The following is a 17,544-nucleotide window of genomic DNA, read 5'->3' as shown; positions in this document are numbered from 1 at the left end:
ATCATGCACACATAAACCTAAAGATAAGAGCATAGCTGACACGATGTGCCTTGTTGATCATCAGTTCCAGGGAGTGTTTGAGACGGAATTGGTCGAGAAAATCAACAAGACGCCACATATTTCCTACATTGTCCAGTCTCATCAGCTAGCACCCTAGCAGCAACAGGGATTGCATTGTGGTAACAAGATTCTTCTTGTCGTTTGAGCTTTTTATCTTTTAGCTTTCGGACCTCAGGTTTTCCTTTCAGCCTGTGCCCATCTCTCTTTTCCTTCTTTTCAATTTTTTTTCTTCCCTTCTTTTGTGGGGTTTACAGTGTCCTTTGGACTGAATATCGCCATCTCATTCATTACGAAATGCAGATTGGGACACTGCGAAGTGATGGAGATATATAGAGATCCAGATTCAGGCACACGTCGTTGTTAATAATCGATTTAGCTTGTTTGCTAGTTACCCTATGCATATCACTCTCCATTCAGTAGAATGTTGAATCAAGACATTGATCGAGAACAACCAAGCTGGTAACAGCGTCAGCGTGAAATTACATATCAAACTGACCTTTAATTTCGGCATGCAGCTTGCTCACTATCATTAGTTGGCTCTATAGCATCGATAGTTTTTTTTTCTCGAAATATTTTTTGCCTCAATTTTCCTCATTATCATATAGCAGCAAAAGGCTTTTTTTTTTGTTTCAGTAAAAATAACAGGGTAATAGGATCATACTACTACTCCCTCAATTAGTCACTAGAAGAAAATGGGTTTTGGACTTTTCAAAGTTAATACGACTATTTAATTTCTTTTGTATAAATCCAAGGTTTTATAATATGAAATCTATTGCTAGGATAAACTTGGCTACAAATATTTTAATATGTCCAAAATCGACACATCATTTTCATAATAATGAATAGAGAATCGGTTTCTATACCTATAAATGGATATACACAACCAAAGATTACACAAATGCATACACTCCACATCTCATAATCGAGATTAAAAAAACAAACCACCAAAAAGAAAAGACAAAAACACTAACTTCAAGTTTTTCCTCATCACTTCAAACATCGGATGTGGAGCTAGCATGTCTTTCTACCTGCACACTCTCTCGTTGACACTGTAGCAACCGTAAAAACTTCATTTGCTCTGCCATGAGCAAAGGAAGGGGCCAGAACTAGTCCGCCCAGCTGCCTTGACATCACCAAGCACCAGCCTCATACCAGACGGACAATCAATGCCCCCCTTAGCATGAGCACATCCATCGCCGCTATGTCGTTGTTGTCGTAAAATACCACCTCCGCTGAGCTACCGCAGCTTATCTCACCAAAAGTCATCGCCACATCGCACAAAAGCGATCATGCTACCCCTCTGCTGTCACCGTAGAATCTCACATCAGACAAGTCACGGAAGCTTATCTCGCTAGAGAATCATCGCATCCACGCTGTCATCACCACAAACCACGACCTCCGTCGAGCTGCAGTAGCTTATCTCGCTGGAGAGCTGCCGCCACAAAACCATTGTCATCACAAACCACAACCTTCGCCGAGCTAACATCATAGCATATCTTGTTTGGAGAGTCGCCGCTATTGAGTCGTCTTCATCCCTGACCTCTGCCACCACCCTTGGCACTGCTCCTAGCACGCCGCTGAGCTGATCAGCTACCACCATCACCACCAAGCAAGCCAACCGCTACTACTGCCAGCACCACCACCAACACCGCGATCGGCACCTAGGCCCCAAGCGCTGCCACTTCGTATGCCGCTAGTAGCTACCACCGTCGACCCTTCCACCTCTCAGAATGCCCCCACCACCTCCGTTGTCACTGCCATCATGCCTCCATACCCACCACGACCCGTGCTAGCTAGGGCCTACGTCAACGCCGCCGTTCGCCTCTAACGCGGCTTTGCCCCGTCTCGGCCGACGAGACAAGGAGGAACAGGAGGGAAGGAGGGAGAGGAAACCTTATAGTCAAATTAACTTCTCGAAGGATTGAATAACAAGAACTAAGCCTACTAGATGAGGGGTGAATGGTAGGAACACCAAAAACCAAATCTATTTTGCAAAATTAAAAAGTTACCCTCAAATTTAATGGAGATCAGGTCTGACCGACGTGTGTGTTTCGATTTGACTGGGTAGATGCCGCTGGTTTGGCCGACGATGCTCTTTTGATCTGGCTGCCTTGCTCGCCGCTACAACCTCCTGACGCCACCGGTCTATAGACGTGGATACCGCCGATTTGACCACCACCGCACCACCAGTTGGACCGCCGCTTTGCCATCGATGTGACCGTTGAGATCCAAATAAAAACATATCAAAGAAACTCTTGAAAGTAGATCAACTTTATTGCATTAATATATGTTTATAAATTGCATCTAAAACACTCCTCTCTCTCAACTCACGAACTAGGCCCGAAGCAAATAGTAACTTTCCTCTCCCAAAACGTTGATATCCTTCTAGTCTCAACCAGTCTTCTATTTATACCCATAACATTACTGTCTCTAGCCACGAATCCAACTAGAACTAGCACTCCTAATCAACATAGGAAACCTATCAAACCAGGCAAACAATATCACCATACAACTCCACACTCCAATCTTCTCAAACTTGGACTCCGTTTTAAATTTGACCCATCTTTCCATAGGCACAACTCTATGTGTATGTCATATAAAAACCTTCACCTCCACATGCATTGTTCTCTAGCCTGAACATCCCACATGTCTAGCATGATAAGTCCCAATCCATCACCAGCTACACTCCCATGGCCTCAACTAACACCTACACATGAAGAACAAAAAAATTTCATATTTGAGTATAAGTTCACACCAAGTTGATTCACATCAGCACACAATAATATCACATACGAATAAAAACCATCTAGAACTCATAAACATGAAACAATCTATAAATTCCACAAAAACAATCCAAAACCGACTCCCTCTTGGAGTCTGCCGGTTCGACCGTCGGGCACTCCAATTAGACTGCACGAACACCACCGGTTTGACTAGACTCCTAGAGCCGACAAAAACCGTCCACAATAAAAAAAACTATTCACTGTATTTTAAATAAACACTTTACTTTGATAATTGTTCATCACCAAGATTAATCATCACATGATTGTGCAATGTGGAGGCATTCTAAACGATATTCCTTTTGTGACGGGAGGGAGTAACATTTTAACTAACAATTGTGGCGTGCTCTGTAACAAGTAATTAAGCACGTACGCTAGCTTACATTAGGCTATATATAGATGGTAAAGTAGCTAGCTAGCTACTAGTAGCTTACAAGAAAGTGTGGCTAGTCGAAGAAGCCGAAGCTGTGAGGATGGTCTTGATGAAACAAGAGGTGGTGCTTGGTGTCAATAATGGTACACAGCTGATGGTGGTCGGGCTGCAGCAGGGAGGGGGAGATGATCACGTCCTCCTGCTTGAGGTGAGTGGTCGTAAGACGATCGTGGCCAGTCTGACTCTGATGATGAACTGGAGTACTGTCTTGGAGGCGTATGTTGGATGAGTTGGAGGAGGAGGGGCGGGTGGAGCCGGCGAGGGCGTTGCGGTGGGTTGGCCATGGATGGTTGTGGTCGGAGGTGTAGGTGACGACGAGCATTGTGGGGTCGGCGCGGCTGCGCTCCACCTGCTTCCGGGCGGAGCAACCTTTGGAGCTGCTGCAGCGGTAGTACCCGCGAGGGTAGGGCGACCCCTTGATGGGCTTCTGCCCGTACTTCCTCCACGCCCACAGGTCCGACGGCACCACCTCGCCGCCGCCGCCGCCACTCGCCCCCGCCGGGATGCACACCACCTTCTTCGTCTGGCTCTTCCTGCATATATATATATATATATGCCTGTACGTGTTAAGATCCATCCATCCTTACAGCTAGCTAGGTACTACTCCAGTATAAGAAGTTAAAGAATACCTACGTACCTTCGCTTGATGGGCGGAACGACATAATGAGCACCAGCAAATAACTCCTCGCCGTCGCCGGTGGTGTCCTCCTCAATCGTCGTCCTCGTCCTCGACGCTCCCTGCTGCTGCACCTGCACTACTGGTGGTGGTGGCAACAGCGCATGGAGAAGGTCGCAAGCTGCAGAAGCATCCACCATGCTCTGCTGCTGCTGCTCATCGTGTTGGCTCACTGCTGCAAGCTGGTCTTCTCCTCCTCCTCCTCCTCCTCCTAAGAGGTGCACATACGGCGGCGATGCAGCCTGATGGCGAGGCGCCGTCTGCAGCTGAAGGCTGGCCCTCACCACATCCGAGAGGTCCCCTTGGTCGGCCGACGACTGCCAAAACAAGCTGTCACACATGGTCGATCGACGCTATATATCTCGCTAGCAAGAGATCTCCAGATTAATTCCAGAGGAGATTAATCAGGCCGGCCGGACAGGGATTATATGTATATAGTATTGAAGAAGAAGACGACGACGACGACGACTTAACTAGAGTATATTGTGGCCACCATGCCATGCCCTTGCATGCATATATGAATATATACCAGCACAACGGAAAGAAGACGAAGGAACTAACACACCCCACATCCCCATCGATCGATCGATCGAAGCTAGATAGTGCGATATATAGCTAGCAAGAGATAGGTAATAGCTAGTCTTGTCATACATCAACAACAACCGATGATGATGATGATGAGTACTAGTGTCACTCACCTACAGCTATACTAGAGTTACTCCATCATCCATTCATCTCTCCTTTTAGGCTTTATGTATATATATTTCCATTTCCTTTCACTACCACCCTGTTAATTTTACTTTGATGCATAGTTATTGTTTTGATTGATCTTTGAGTGGGTCGGCGGGCACGGACGGGACTGATTGATGGATATATCTGTCAGACAGACAGACCCTAAATAGATTGATCAACAATTGTTGATGGGTGCATGGCCATGGCGATCTCAGGTATCAATCCATTCACCCATCCATTCATATACATATACTGTATCTCCCCCAATTAATTCATCCGATCCTCACTGTCGATGTGCTATCTATCTTGTGTACTTTTCCATATGCATGATTAGGCAGCTTTCATCAACAGCAAGAGGCATATCCATGCATGCCCTCCAGATAAAAAGCTATACTCCATAGTACCTTTAATTCGACGGACGGCATGGTTCTTTTTACATGAGAAATTCATCATATATCTGATGATTATGCAAGCAATTGCAAGTACAGCTAGCTAGATTAATTAAACTGTGTGCATGTAGTTCATCGACAATCATATCGAACGATTACAATGTCATCCGCTAATTGTAATTAATACTTGGAATTCAGTGGGGATTGTCCGGGCCCACATGTCATCCGCTGCTACTATATCAACAGTATTGTATAGGATGTGCATCCCTTGGACTTAAGTAGTACTGAATATATATCCTATCTTTATATATAGTTGGTACCCATTAAGAAGCATTTACTTCTATAAAGCCACATAATCAACAATTTTAAGCCATCAGATCATATTAGTATAAAGATAACAACCGCTGAATCAAGAAGCTACTTATTCATTCAATTCAATCATTTATTAGTTATCCATCTATTCACCTCCCTTTGCTCCACTTCATAGTCACGCATAGCACTGCTATATATTTTATGCATAACACCATGTTTTCCGAATATAATATGTGGTTATTGTTTAATATGTATGTTTTATTTTATTATGCATGATAAGGTTGCATATAATTATTAGGTATAGTTACCTGAATCCATTTTCAGAAAAAACTTGAGTGAGGTAGAGAGATGCAAACTGTTTAACTACAACGATACCCATATTACGCATGAAGATAATATTCATATATTATAACAATACACAATGACACTTGAAAAAACAAAACATGAATGGTATTGTAATAACATAAGGCATATATAAATCCACATTATCATATATTTTATATATATATAAAGTTGCACTTAACCATTTAAAACTATGATTTTGTTTGACGATAAATCTATAAAACCCATGGTAAAGACGCGGGGCGGGCTGCCAACTAGTATATATGTATGTCTGACCCATGATTCTTGTGTAGATATCTGTAAAAATTATTAATCAAACAAAATGCATTTTGGAGCTGCCACACTGCTAGCTAGAGTAGCTAGAGTTGGATTCTCGTTTCCAAGGATTAGACGACAAGGTAGAATGAATGAATGGACAAGGATCGATTAAATTAAGCTAGCAGCTAGCAACCCCATGAGTTAAAACTCAGAGCATATGTAGTATGTGCAGTAGATCAGCAAGTGCATGGACTGTGGTATAACCGGCCGTATATGTTTAGTATAACCTGCCGATGTTTGGATGGTGGTTTTAGGTTGGGCGACGGACCACGGAGACAGGGGTTGTAGGGGTTCCGAGCGAAAGCTTAGCCCAAGTCATTGGGCCAACAATGATCATACTTTTGGGCGTGTTAACCCTCCAGAGGATACTGTTGAGGTACCCCTCCTCCCTCAGCAAAGAGCTCTGGGTGTAAACCTTGTCCAGTTCTTTGGACGGACGACGACGGCGTCTTTCAGTGTCGCGACCCTCTTGAGGGCATAATTTTTACCTCTTGAGGGCGTAATTTTTAGAGTCTTCGTTCCATGGTGGTGGTGTTGGCCTGGTGGTGATCGGTCTCGCATAGCGATAGCTGATTCGGTGCCCGGCTTCCCTCTCTGTAGCATGTGTTTAGGTGGTTGGCACATGGTCCAGGGAGTGTGCTCTGGTGTACATCCTTGCTTGATAGCCAACTGTCAATGTAAAACTTTTCTTGTAACATTTTCTTCATATCTTAATAATATTGGATGGTCTCCTTCGGCTATTCCAGCAAAAACCAGCCGTATATACCCAGAGATAAATAATTAGGCTGCAATACTAGCGCTCTCTTCTTTTACATTGTAACAAATTCAATAGTCCACATCCATAGTTTATTTTTAGAAATGCTTTTCTTAATATATACTGCCAATTATAATTCAAATGGAGTCCATTCAATTCACTGCCGCACATCGTTACAGATGAGAGCAGTTTGGTCGAACCTAATTAATGCATCCAAGGCATGGAATGGAGGAGTAACTAAAAACATTACTCGCAGAGAACTGGTGGTACTGATCGATCGAGTGTGATTTTCTTTCCTCTGCATGCAGTGCAGGCTAGTAACTGATCAATTCAAGTGTGTGTGTTTGTGTATAATATTCCTAATTAGATATAACAATCATCACTAGTGCACTACAGTAGTCGTATGGCGACTTGCATCAAGAATGGAAGGAACAGAAAGTTGTTTGATTCTCCACTGCATATATTACTATAATGATATGGCCTGGCGATCATACACAGTATCATAATATTGGTCGATCTGTAGCTAGCTGTACATAACAAGGTTGCCTAGCGAGCTGCATATGCTGTACTTAACCCTCCAAACAAATACAAAGAAGATGGATATAAGCTCTGCGTTGTACTGTGTAATTCTAAAAAAAAAAGTAGTGATGTAAGATCATCTTAAAATTTTACTCCTAAAAATCTTGGATTAGCTAGTATCGTCCCAAAAAAAATTGGGCCCAAATATCACCTCCTACTCCAAGAATGCCTCTAAATTTGATTTCCACCAACTTTAAAATATGCCATATCATCTCAATTAGATCCTGCTTCGACCGTTTATGTCTTTTCATTTTTCTGGTAAGAGAGAGATCGATGCTAGGCGCTGCTAACCAATCGCACGCTAGCGGCTCACTATGCTGTGCAACAGGACGATCTCGTGCATGCCTTGCAGTTGTGGCAGCGGACAGCGTGGGCATCAGCAAGTCTACAAGGCGCGTCGAGGGGGGCAGACAGGGCTCGGCCATCTCGCGGCAGGGCACTATAGAGTAATACATGAGGTTTCTTGGTTGTCCCGACGACGCCCTAAATGGAGGGGCAGCGACGCCTTGGACGGAAGGGACGCACACTAGTCGGAGCAGAGGCGAGCTTGTCGATGCCTTTCTGAGCACTGCCCCTGTGACGGAGGGTCACCAACACCAGGAGCGCTCGGCAGGATGCGACAACTCTAGATTGTCACGAGAGGAGAAGAAAGGTGCGAGCGGCAAAATCCTCCCATGATTTCATCAATGGTTTTGGGTGTCAGTAAATATTGGGACCGTCTTTGGATATCTCTTGAAGACATGGTTTTAGATTAGATTCCTATAATTTATCTTTTAGAACTGGTATTAGGGAGCTCTTGGAGATTTCTAATAATCTACTACTTTCTCTGTTTCACAATATAAATTATTCTAGTATTTTCCACATTCATATTGATTTTAATGAATCTAGATATATATGTCTAGATTCATTAACTTTAATATAAATGTGGGAATGATATAATAATTTACATTGTGAAACGGAGGGAGTACTAGACTGGAGTAGTATACTAAGTGATTTGGATAAAGTTTTGGCAGCGCCTAAAACTCGGCCCATCCCAGAAATGGGCTCCCAGGTGAATGAGGAGCCCATACAGATGAAGTCTGGTGGGTGGTTGGCCCATCCATGTTCCTCTTCTTCCTCCTCCGACTCCGACCCGCAGCCGCAGGAACCCAAGAGGAGATCGGAAGAGAGAGAGAGAGATTGAGGAGGAGGAGGAGGAGGAGGAGGAGCCATGGCTGCGGTGGTGCGTGGCGTGTTGAACGGCATCCGGGAGAAGGGCCTCTCCAACTTCCTCCGCCATGCCCGCGACGAAGGCTACTTGTAAGCTACCTATAACCCCTCTCCTCCTCCTCCTCCATCTATGCTACGCAGGGCGCCGATCCGGATCTCCATGCGTCCCGTCCGCTACCTGTTTCTCCTCTTTAATTAGGCCCCGATCCATACTAGTTTCCTCTCCCCTTCGATTCAGCACCGAATCCCCTCGATTAGGGTTGTTGCTTCATGCCGCCCAGCCCAACCGATTGGCCAATGGCTATCCGACCCTCGCTTTTCTTTTCGCTGCATTTCTCGATACCATCTGCTTGCTCCATCAAACTGAATATCGCTTTTGTATCATTTGCAGCAAATGCCTTCTGGATGGAAACCTCTTGTAAGTTCCCCCTTCTTACTAGCTCTCCGTTTATTCTTTTTTTTACACATATCTGGATGTGTCTGTTTGTCTCCCCACAGGTCGCCGCAGCCTAATGTAGTAATTATCATCCTCTCTTTTCAGGCAAACTAAAATCCACAATATCGGCGCCACACTTGTAGGAGTAGACAAGTTCGGCAACAAATATTATGAAAAACTACATGACACTCAGTATGGTGAGTGAGGTTTCTCGCATATGCTACATTTTATTCTATTATGCAATTTTAATTCATTTCAATCATGGAATGTACTAGAGTAGCATCAATTATCTTCTCACAACAAGACATGCTATGCTATCCTGTTTTGCTTTTTTTTTTTTTGCCATCTTGTTTTCTTTTCTTCCACTTCTGAGATTTGTAACTTTGCTCATAAGTGATCACCCTGGGCTTGACTGGTATGCATGCCTTTGTAGTAATGTAACGTTTCTTACTTTCTGTCTCCTCCAAAGAGAGGTGCTTTCTACAAAACTAAATACTGGTAACCCTGCAGGAAGGCACAGGTGGGTAGAATATGCAGAGAAAGGGCGCTACAATGCATCCCAAGTGCCCCCTGAATGGCATGGATGGCTGCACCACATCACCGACAGCACTGGGGACAAGGCAAGTTTTCTTCTTTGTGTTGGCTGTGTTTCCTAGCTTTGGTCCTCCAACATAACTATAGGTTATGGTAATGCTTTATCGTATGCCACTGACTTAGGAATTTGGATCTTGGGAAAAAAATGTCTTGCCCTCAAAACCAAACAAGTAGACACAAATTTGGCATCAAAAGTGAAACAACCGAATGTCCAGACAAGTCAAGGAAAGCTTATCTGAAAAGGGCAAATCTTGGTTATTGCTTCCCATGGCTAAATGAGCAAACATGCATGTTTAGTTAAGTTAGCAAACAGGGGAGCCTTTAGAATTTACTGCAGTCTGTATATGATGAAAACTCTGGTGGTGCTTGTTACTTGTACTGTCCAGTGTGATGCTTAGAAATGTTATTACCTGTTAGGCGTTTTCTTATGTAATATTCAGCGGTGAATTCACCTCCCGGGCGGCTGCCTAGGCTTAACGCCATTGAACCATTTAGCCTAGTGATAAAACAACACCGATTTGATTAGATTCCCTGGCAAGTTAATTAGTTGTAGGTGCCAGGTAGCAAGCTGCAGGCCTGTTTGGCTGTGTCCCACAGCATGAAGGTAGCAACCGGTGGCCCAAGGTCATCCTTGCCTAATTTAGTTACCTTCAGTTAATCATGTTGATGTGGCCCACAGTCTACTCAGCCAGCATGTATCCCATAGCCCAGGAAAGGCATACAAAAGGAATATTTTTGTCTTATATTTCTTGCAGAGTTGTTATGATGCTATGATGTAGTATAAATTTGAGTAAATTTCACAAAACTATAGATTTAAGGCCAAGTATCACATAACTTCATATTTAATATCGACGTTATCACAAAACTACAGAATTTAGAGGTCAAATCATTAGCACTACCATTATGTTGGAGCTATAAACATTGTAGTTTTATGATTGAATTGGCACTAAACCTGTAATTTTGATAAATTTGCTACTTAATCTATAGTTTTGTGACCATATATCTAAATCTATAGTTTTGTGATAAACTGATAAATTTAAAACTAAATATGTAGTTTTGTGAAATTTACTCTATAAATTTTCATTTATCTTTTTTTATCTCGCGTCTCCGAAGAGACTTCATTTACTTTTTTATTAGGCTTATCTACTTTTTATCTACTAGAAAATCTGCTGGAATTTATATACTCATTGGATCATAAATTTATAACAAAATTGTGACTCCGATAGAAATTTGAGCTTATAGACATGTTTGATCATACTGGTTTTCATTAGGGTTGAGCACCACCCAGGCTTCCAAAAATTGCTGGCTTTGCCACTGGTAATAGTTGCTGGGAATGTGGGTGGGTGTTGTGGTTGGATGGGAAAGGTGATTCTGACATACTTGGGTATGTTGTGGCAGCTACTGGAGCAGAATGCTAAAGCGTACATCGTGGATCACAAGGAGAACTTCTCCGGCGAGGGTGAGGAACTGATCTACCACTCCAAGGGGCATGCTCTAAACCCAGGACAAAGGGACTGGACGAGGTACCAGCCGTGGGAACCAAAGAAAGAAGAGGCAACCTAATTAAGGCACTGATCCAGTGTGTCATTTGATTTGGTGTCTAAAACAACAGTCAGCCGGCTCGGTGGGCTGAATCTGAATAATGTTGTCTTGAGGATTGTTTACCTGAGAATGGAAGAACATGATGGAGTTTTAATTCCCATATGATATGTTTGTTTATTTTTGATGGAGCGGAGCGTCGTCCCCATTGAATGGACGAGGGTTGAATGCTGGTTTGCTGAGATGAAATATTGTCGATTGTCTGGATTTGTGATGTGATAGAACGTCGGTATCGTCCGTCCTTGACTGGGCTGGTAGCTGCTGGATCTGGATGTGAGAGAGGGCTACTGGCTACGTGGTTGGCTTCGTCTCGGTGGAATGAAATTGGGGCGGAAGCGGCTGCCACGACTCATTGTGTAGTGTCTGCATGTGTTGTTTGTGAATATTTTCTGCTGGCTACTCCTAATAATAAGAGATTTTAATTGAATATGACGTATCCTAGTAATTTGGACCGGCTTCATGTTCAGATTTATTATATGTGTCGCATTCAACCAAAATTTCTTATATTTAGGGACGAATGGAGTAGCTCCCTAATCCTAATATTTGCTGAAGGCTCACCCCCAACAAAAAAAAAAAAAAGAAGGGAAAGGGAAAGAAAGACTGCTGCTGAGTTTGTGACAGCAGCAATGTCTGTCAAAGTTTCACAAAGGAAAGATAAATAAAGACTGCTAAGACGGTTGCTAAAGTTTCGGCACAAAGGAAGGAAAGGAAAAGAAAGACTGTTAAGAAGGCGGCTGCTGGTTTGATTGACCATGTGCCGTTCATAGGAGTAGTCCATGTTATGTAGCCAAATGACTCGTATAGTTAGCTTGGAGGACTGAACTTTGTGGGGTTGGTTGGTTGGTTGGTTATACAAAGACGCTACGAGTCCGGGAATAAGGGGGCAACTAGGAAGTTCCTCTTCCTCCTCCGAGAACGAGAACCCACACCTCCATAACTTCAATTTCCAAGTTATATATATATAAAAAAGGCAATGGCGGACGATCCTCTCTCCAACTCCACCACCACCAACAAGGTACTTGTCGATCTTGCTTCTACCAATTCCAATTACTACTACTCCATCGGCTCGGCAGATTGATTTGATTGTTTGCTGCTTCTTTTTTCTGATTGATGTCAGAGGGCAGAGGGGATCCAGCTCCAGCACGGCGACTGCGAGAGCGAGAGCACTGCGCCCTTGCTGCTCGCGCCACACGAGTCCTACCGCCTCTCCGCCGCAATCCTCCCGTGGGTTCCTCTTCTCCTCCTCCTTCTTCCTCCTCTTCTTCCTTGGTCGGTAATAAGGCTGGCACCTTCTTCTGCAGCTTCCTATTTCCAGCTTTGGGCGGCCTTCTCTATGGCTACGACATCGGAGCAACGTCTGGTGCTACCATATCGCTCAAGGTCTCTATTACTATACTCCACTATTCATCGATTTTGTTAATAATAGAACTATATATTACTTGAACGATTACCCATCATTTTGCTTTGCAGTCATCCACCTTCAGTGGCACCACATGGTACAACTTGTCATCGCTGCAAACCGGCCTTGCCGTAATGCCCTTACCCTCTCCTCCATTTGTTTCTCTTTTTTTTTTCCTTGTACACTACCACAATTTCATTTCTTCTTCCCAATTCTCGTTATGCTTATGCAGGTCAGTGGCTCACTCTATGGTGCTCTCATCGGTTCCATCTTGGCATTCAACATTGCCGATTTTCTAGGTCTAATACCCCCACCCACCTCCTCTCTTTTCTTTTAACATTGCCCTCGTCTTCTGTTTTCGCTTATGCTTATCTCTTACCACAGGACGGCGCAGAGAGCTTATTCTTTCTTCTGTCTCATATTTGATTGGAGCTCTTCTCACAGCAGCAGCACCTAACTTCCCTATCATGGTGGTTGGCCGCTTTTTCTATGGCATAGGAATAGGATTGGTAATCAACCACAATTATCTTATTCATGCCATACTTGACACTGCAAAACACATACAAACACCACACGGTGTTTATGACGCTTACGCTAACTCTTTGCTTTCGTCAGGCTATGCATGCTGCTCCAATGTACATTGCAGAAACTGCTCCAAGTCAGATAAGAGGCATGCTCATTTCTCTCAAGGAGTTCTTTATTGTTCTTGGGATGCTTGTAAGTTCACATTACATGACCTGCCCTTTTCCCCCTCTCTTCCTTTCTCTCTCAGACTACTTAGTCATTTACTTACGTTTCTCTTTTGCAGCTTGGCTACATTGCAGGCAGTCTCTTTGTCGAAGTGGTTTCTGGTTGGCGCTACATGTATGCCACCAGTACACCATTATGTCTCATCATGGGAATTGGGATGTGCTGGTTACCTGCTTCACCTAGGTGGCTTCTGTTATGTGCCATACAAGGGAAGAGGAATATTATGGAGTCAAAAGAAAATGCTACCCGTTGCTTATGTCGATTGAGGGGTCAAGCTTCTCCTGATTTGGTTTCGGAACAAGTTGATTTGATTCTGGATGAACTGTCATACGTTGATCAAGAGAGGCAAGCAGGCTTCAGTGAGATCTTTCAGGGAAAATGCCTCAAAGCAATGATAATCGGATGTGGCTTGGTGTTCTTTCAGCAGGTGGTCTCTTAAGTCATCATATAGCCATACTCGTATGTTCCATGATGTAAAGATGAAACTGACGGTGTGTTTCTTATGCACTTGCTGTATGAATCTGTCAGGTTACTGGTCAACCAAGTGTGCTATATTATGCTGCGACAATCCTTCAGGTACTGATGCTTTTCTGTATGAATTACGTATTTCAGCTATGTCCTTTTGTGGTGCTATGGTTGGCTCTCAAAAAATGGAAGCCCCTACATGTTATAAGATGTTTCCCCATATTGCTCAAGAATATAAAAAATAATGTTATTCTTGTAAGGTCAAGTGGGGCTCACGGGACCTCCAGACACCATGCTTTCATCGCTTTAGTTCCTGTATTTTTCATAGTTGTCATTTTTCTTTCATGCAGAGTGCTGGATTCTCTGGTGCATCTGATGCTACTCGTGTATCAGTTCTTCTTGGCTTACTGAAGGTATATAGTACTTCTTAATATTAGTTCACATATAACACACGCTGATATTTTCAAACTTTAAGCTGTTCCATATTTGCCATTCCCCTATGAATGAACATGAACTAGCAACAAATTACTACAATAGTACAAACCGATACACCCATAAGAGCAATAACCTGTACCACTATTTGTCTTGATATTATTCGATACGACAACACTAACGAAAAAAAGGACACAGCTAGCACTCAGGCATTGAGACGGCAGCACCAAATACCTGATGACATGACCATCTTGGGAGGATCCCCTTTTCCTTTTTATGTGCTGCATCTCCTCTCCTCTTCATCTAAAATTAATTTGTGCATCCATAAAAGTGAAGCTTGTTTGTTTCAAGTGTTTTGAGTCTCCACTAGAATATCTTACCATCCCAGCAAAAAAAAAGAGAGAGAATATCATCACCATGTAAGGCAGAGAAAAAACAACATCCTTTGTCACAAAAATACTAACACCACCATGCAACATGCAAGGGCTCATGATGCAACAATGAGCAATTACTTGTAAAAACTATGAAGTTTCGCGCAACAAATCGATAGACCTACTGCCACAAATACCAATTTAACAAAACAGTGAGCTAGTGAGCTACATGTCTTAGCTGCATCAATTCAGTGCAACAAATCAACATTATTGCAGATACGGTTGGTTTTGGTGCAAGAAATAAAGAAACATGAACATCTACAACAAATAACTCTTGTGACTAATTTTGGGAAGACAGGTTGCAACAAATAAATACTCTCTGCATCATTTCAACTGATGTTGTGTTTCTTTTGTAGTTGATTATGACTGGTGTGGCAGTTCTTGTGGTTGACAGACTTGGGAGAAGACCATTACTGATTGGAGGTGTTAGTGGGATTGTAAGTCTAGCCTCAACAGATGCACTCTTATCTAAATATGATAAAAGCAGTCATGAGCTTCTTCAATAAATATCAATTCAATCATTCACATGCTCGTTTTCTCTGTTCAATGTGATACACAACTGATATCTCAATAGAACTGTATCTCCTTATTTTCTGAAAAAAAGTACTTAATCGTATATTTTCATGTTCAGTTGTATGTTTCTGTGGAACAAAGTAGCATCGAAATTTGTAGGGATGAGTTGACTATAGGTGCTATAGGCATAGTTTTCACATGATGGTTTGTTCGTATTTCTGAAAAATGCAGTGATGTTCTTTTGAGTGAAATAATACAATAATCTTCAAGGAGATTTTGCTTCCTCACTCAACTTATCTGTTAATTGGTTTAATGTGCAGGCTGTTTCCTTGTTTTTGTTATCTTCGTACTACACCTTATTGAAGGATGCTCCTTATGTGGCTGTAATAGCACTTCTACTCTATGTTGGCTGCTACCAGGTACTCACAGCCAGTTTACCCTTGTTTGGCATGAATGAAAAAAAATAGAAATTTTATGTAGCAAAGTTTCAGTTGATATTCTGCCCGTGTATATATATTTGGCGATCTGTCTAATGATAAGTTATTCTGCAGCTGTCATTCGGTCCAATTGGCTGGCTTATGATTTCGGAAGTTTTCCCATTAAGGCTGCGAGGGCGTGGGTTGAGTATTGCTGTTCTTGTGAATTTTGCCTCCAATGCACTAGTCACTTTTGCTTTCTCCCCATTGGAGGTATGTCTCAAGTTGGTTTGTGCAATGGAGTGTACATGACATGCCAGCCAAGAAGAGGCTATGTATGAGTGTACTGACTGCTCTTATATATGTGACTGTGGTGTAGGATTTGATTGGAACTGGGATCCTCTTCTCTGCGTTTGGGGTGATTGCAGTGGCGTCTCTTGTTTTCATATTCTTCATCGTGCCCGAGACGAAAGGGCTCACCTTGGAAGAAATTGAAGCCAGCCTGTAGATCCAGCTGCCCTGCGGCTGCTGGCACGTAGGAGAACTGCTTATTATTCAGATATGTTGCAAGCTGTTGGACTGACTGACTGACTATCTTTGTGGTGTGGTAAGGTAACACAGTGAGATCCATTGAGAGTGAGTTATGTTGCTTTCGGTCGTTGTTTTGGTTGGAGAAAGAGTATAGTTCAAACATATATGTCCATACTGGGTTGTTGTTCATAATACATGAGCACATCATTTTTTTTCCTTGAGAACGATATATGTGTGATTAATGCTGTACAGCAGGAGCAGTTGGCTTATGCCATGTTATTGGGCACCTGCTGAATATTTGGCATGATCTAAAAATAATAATGTCTTCATCCCAGAATAATTACATTTCAAGGAGGTTAAAGAAAAATTAGCGGCACACACAAATGACCACAATAACCTTATTTAATGATTACACTGCATGTATGTAGACTTTATTAAAAATACAATCTTTTTAGGATATAATTTAAATGGTAGAAATACAATTAGTATTATAGAACCAAGGAACTAGGTGTAAAAGATAGTGTAGTGCTAACCTGTAGCTCTAGTTTATGTTTTAGAGTAATAAATAAATTTGTGAAGAAGGGAATGCGAATGCTACTTCCTTCGTCTGAAAAAACCTGAGACTACATGAATCCGTCAACTGCAAGTATGTACTAGAATGCGTTACATCCAAACATCCCGTACTATATGTTATTTTTTATTGGATGGAGAGAGTAGGTCTGAACATGAGTCTGACCTGTGAATTCAATTTGTTGGATACAGTTGTGGAACATGTGAGATGAAAGAATGAGAGATGAGAAGGAAGACGTGGCAGCATGTGTGTGTTGCGTAGAGTTGTTGCACATGTATGCTAGGCTAATTACCGTTCCCTCCAAGTCCAAGGAATACATGTGATGTGCCAACTGCCTTTTTGTGTCCGTTGCGTGCTTATTTGACTTAACTGATCGAATCGATGATGAATGGATGGATCGTGCATGTGAATGATACTTACTTCTCTCTGTTTCAAAATAAAACAATTTAAAATTAAACGAATTTGATAGATCTTTATCTCGATTCATTATATTAAGGCCGTATTCTTCTCGGCTAGCCGGTTTAAGTGATGTTTGGGTGGGGGACTCCCTCCCACCCAAACACCATCTTACCACCTTATATTAATTAGCTACACGTAAAACGAGAAACACGATTAGCATTTTAATTAGGTATTAATTATTAAAAATTTAAAAATGATTTTATTTGATTTTTTAAAGCATATTTTGGCCCGGTCTAGTTCTCAAAATTTTTTGTTTTGGGGTGTCATATCAGATATACGGACACCCATTTGAAGTATTAAACGTAGTCTAATAACAAAACATATTACAGATTCCGCCAAGGAACTGCGAGATGAATTTTTTAAG

At 42.4% G+C, this 17,544-nt stretch overlaps 3 protein-coding genes across 4 annotated transcripts; 2 read left to right on the top strand and 1 right to left on the bottom strand.

Annotated features, from left to right (window-relative positions):
- Positions 1–2,322: 2,322 nt before the first annotated feature.
- On the bottom strand, positions 2,323–4,522 carry LOC127752524 (probable WRKY transcription factor 33). Of its 2 annotated transcripts, XM_052277929.1 has the most exons (3): positions 3,911–4,522; positions 3,275–3,806; positions 2,323–2,767 (listed from the first exon to the last, which is right to left on the bottom strand). In XM_052277929.1, the coding sequence occupies exons 1-2, from the start codon at positions 4,288–4,290 to the stop codon at positions 3,287–3,289; spliced, it is 900 nt and encodes a 299-aa protein (XP_052133889.1). In that variant the 5' UTR covers positions 4,291–4,522; the 3' UTR covers positions 2,323–2,767; positions 3,275–3,286. The 2 variants fall into 2 exon arrangements, with proteins under 2 accessions (XP_052133889.1, XP_052133888.1); XM_052277928.1 differs by lacking the exon at positions 2,323–2,767 and having other exon boundaries at positions 2,792–3,806.
- A 3,966-nt stretch (positions 4,523–8,488) lies between these two features.
- On the top strand, positions 8,489–11,340 carry LOC127752530 (probable NADH dehydrogenase [ubiquinone] 1 alpha subcomplex subunit 12). Its single transcript, XM_052277935.1, has 5 exons — positions 8,489–8,674; positions 8,976–9,002; positions 9,126–9,217; positions 9,531–9,640; positions 11,013–11,340. The coding sequence occupies exons 1-5, from the start codon at positions 8,586–8,588 to the stop codon at positions 11,175–11,177; spliced, it is 483 nt and encodes a 160-aa protein (XP_052133895.1). The 5' UTR covers positions 8,489–8,585; the 3' UTR covers positions 11,178–11,340.
- Positions 11,341–11,483: 143 nt separating this feature from the next.
- Positions 11,484–16,493, top strand: LOC127752520 (D-xylose-proton symporter-like 2). The gene is made up of 14 exons (XM_052277923.1): positions 11,484–12,228; positions 12,331–12,437; positions 12,515–12,593; positions 12,684–12,743; positions 12,845–12,911; positions 12,997–13,121; positions 13,228–13,329; positions 13,421–13,789; positions 13,891–13,938; positions 14,178–14,240; positions 15,047–15,127; positions 15,524–15,622; positions 15,755–15,892; positions 15,999–16,493. The coding sequence occupies exons 1-14, from the start codon at positions 12,187–12,189 to the stop codon at positions 16,125–16,127; spliced, it is 1,509 nt and encodes a 502-aa protein (XP_052133883.1). The 5' UTR covers positions 11,484–12,186; the 3' UTR covers positions 16,128–16,493.
- Positions 16,494–17,544: the final 1,051 nt, after the last annotated feature.

Source organism: Oryza glaberrima, chromosome 10 (genome assembly GCF_000147395.1).
Source record: "Oryza glaberrima chromosome 10, OglaRS2, whole genome shotgun sequence".
NCBI lineage: Eukaryota > Viridiplantae > Streptophyta > Magnoliopsida > Poales > Poaceae > Oryza > Oryza glaberrima.
Note: the sequence above shows the minus strand (reverse complement) of the source record. Positions and strands in the feature narration are given on the sequence as shown.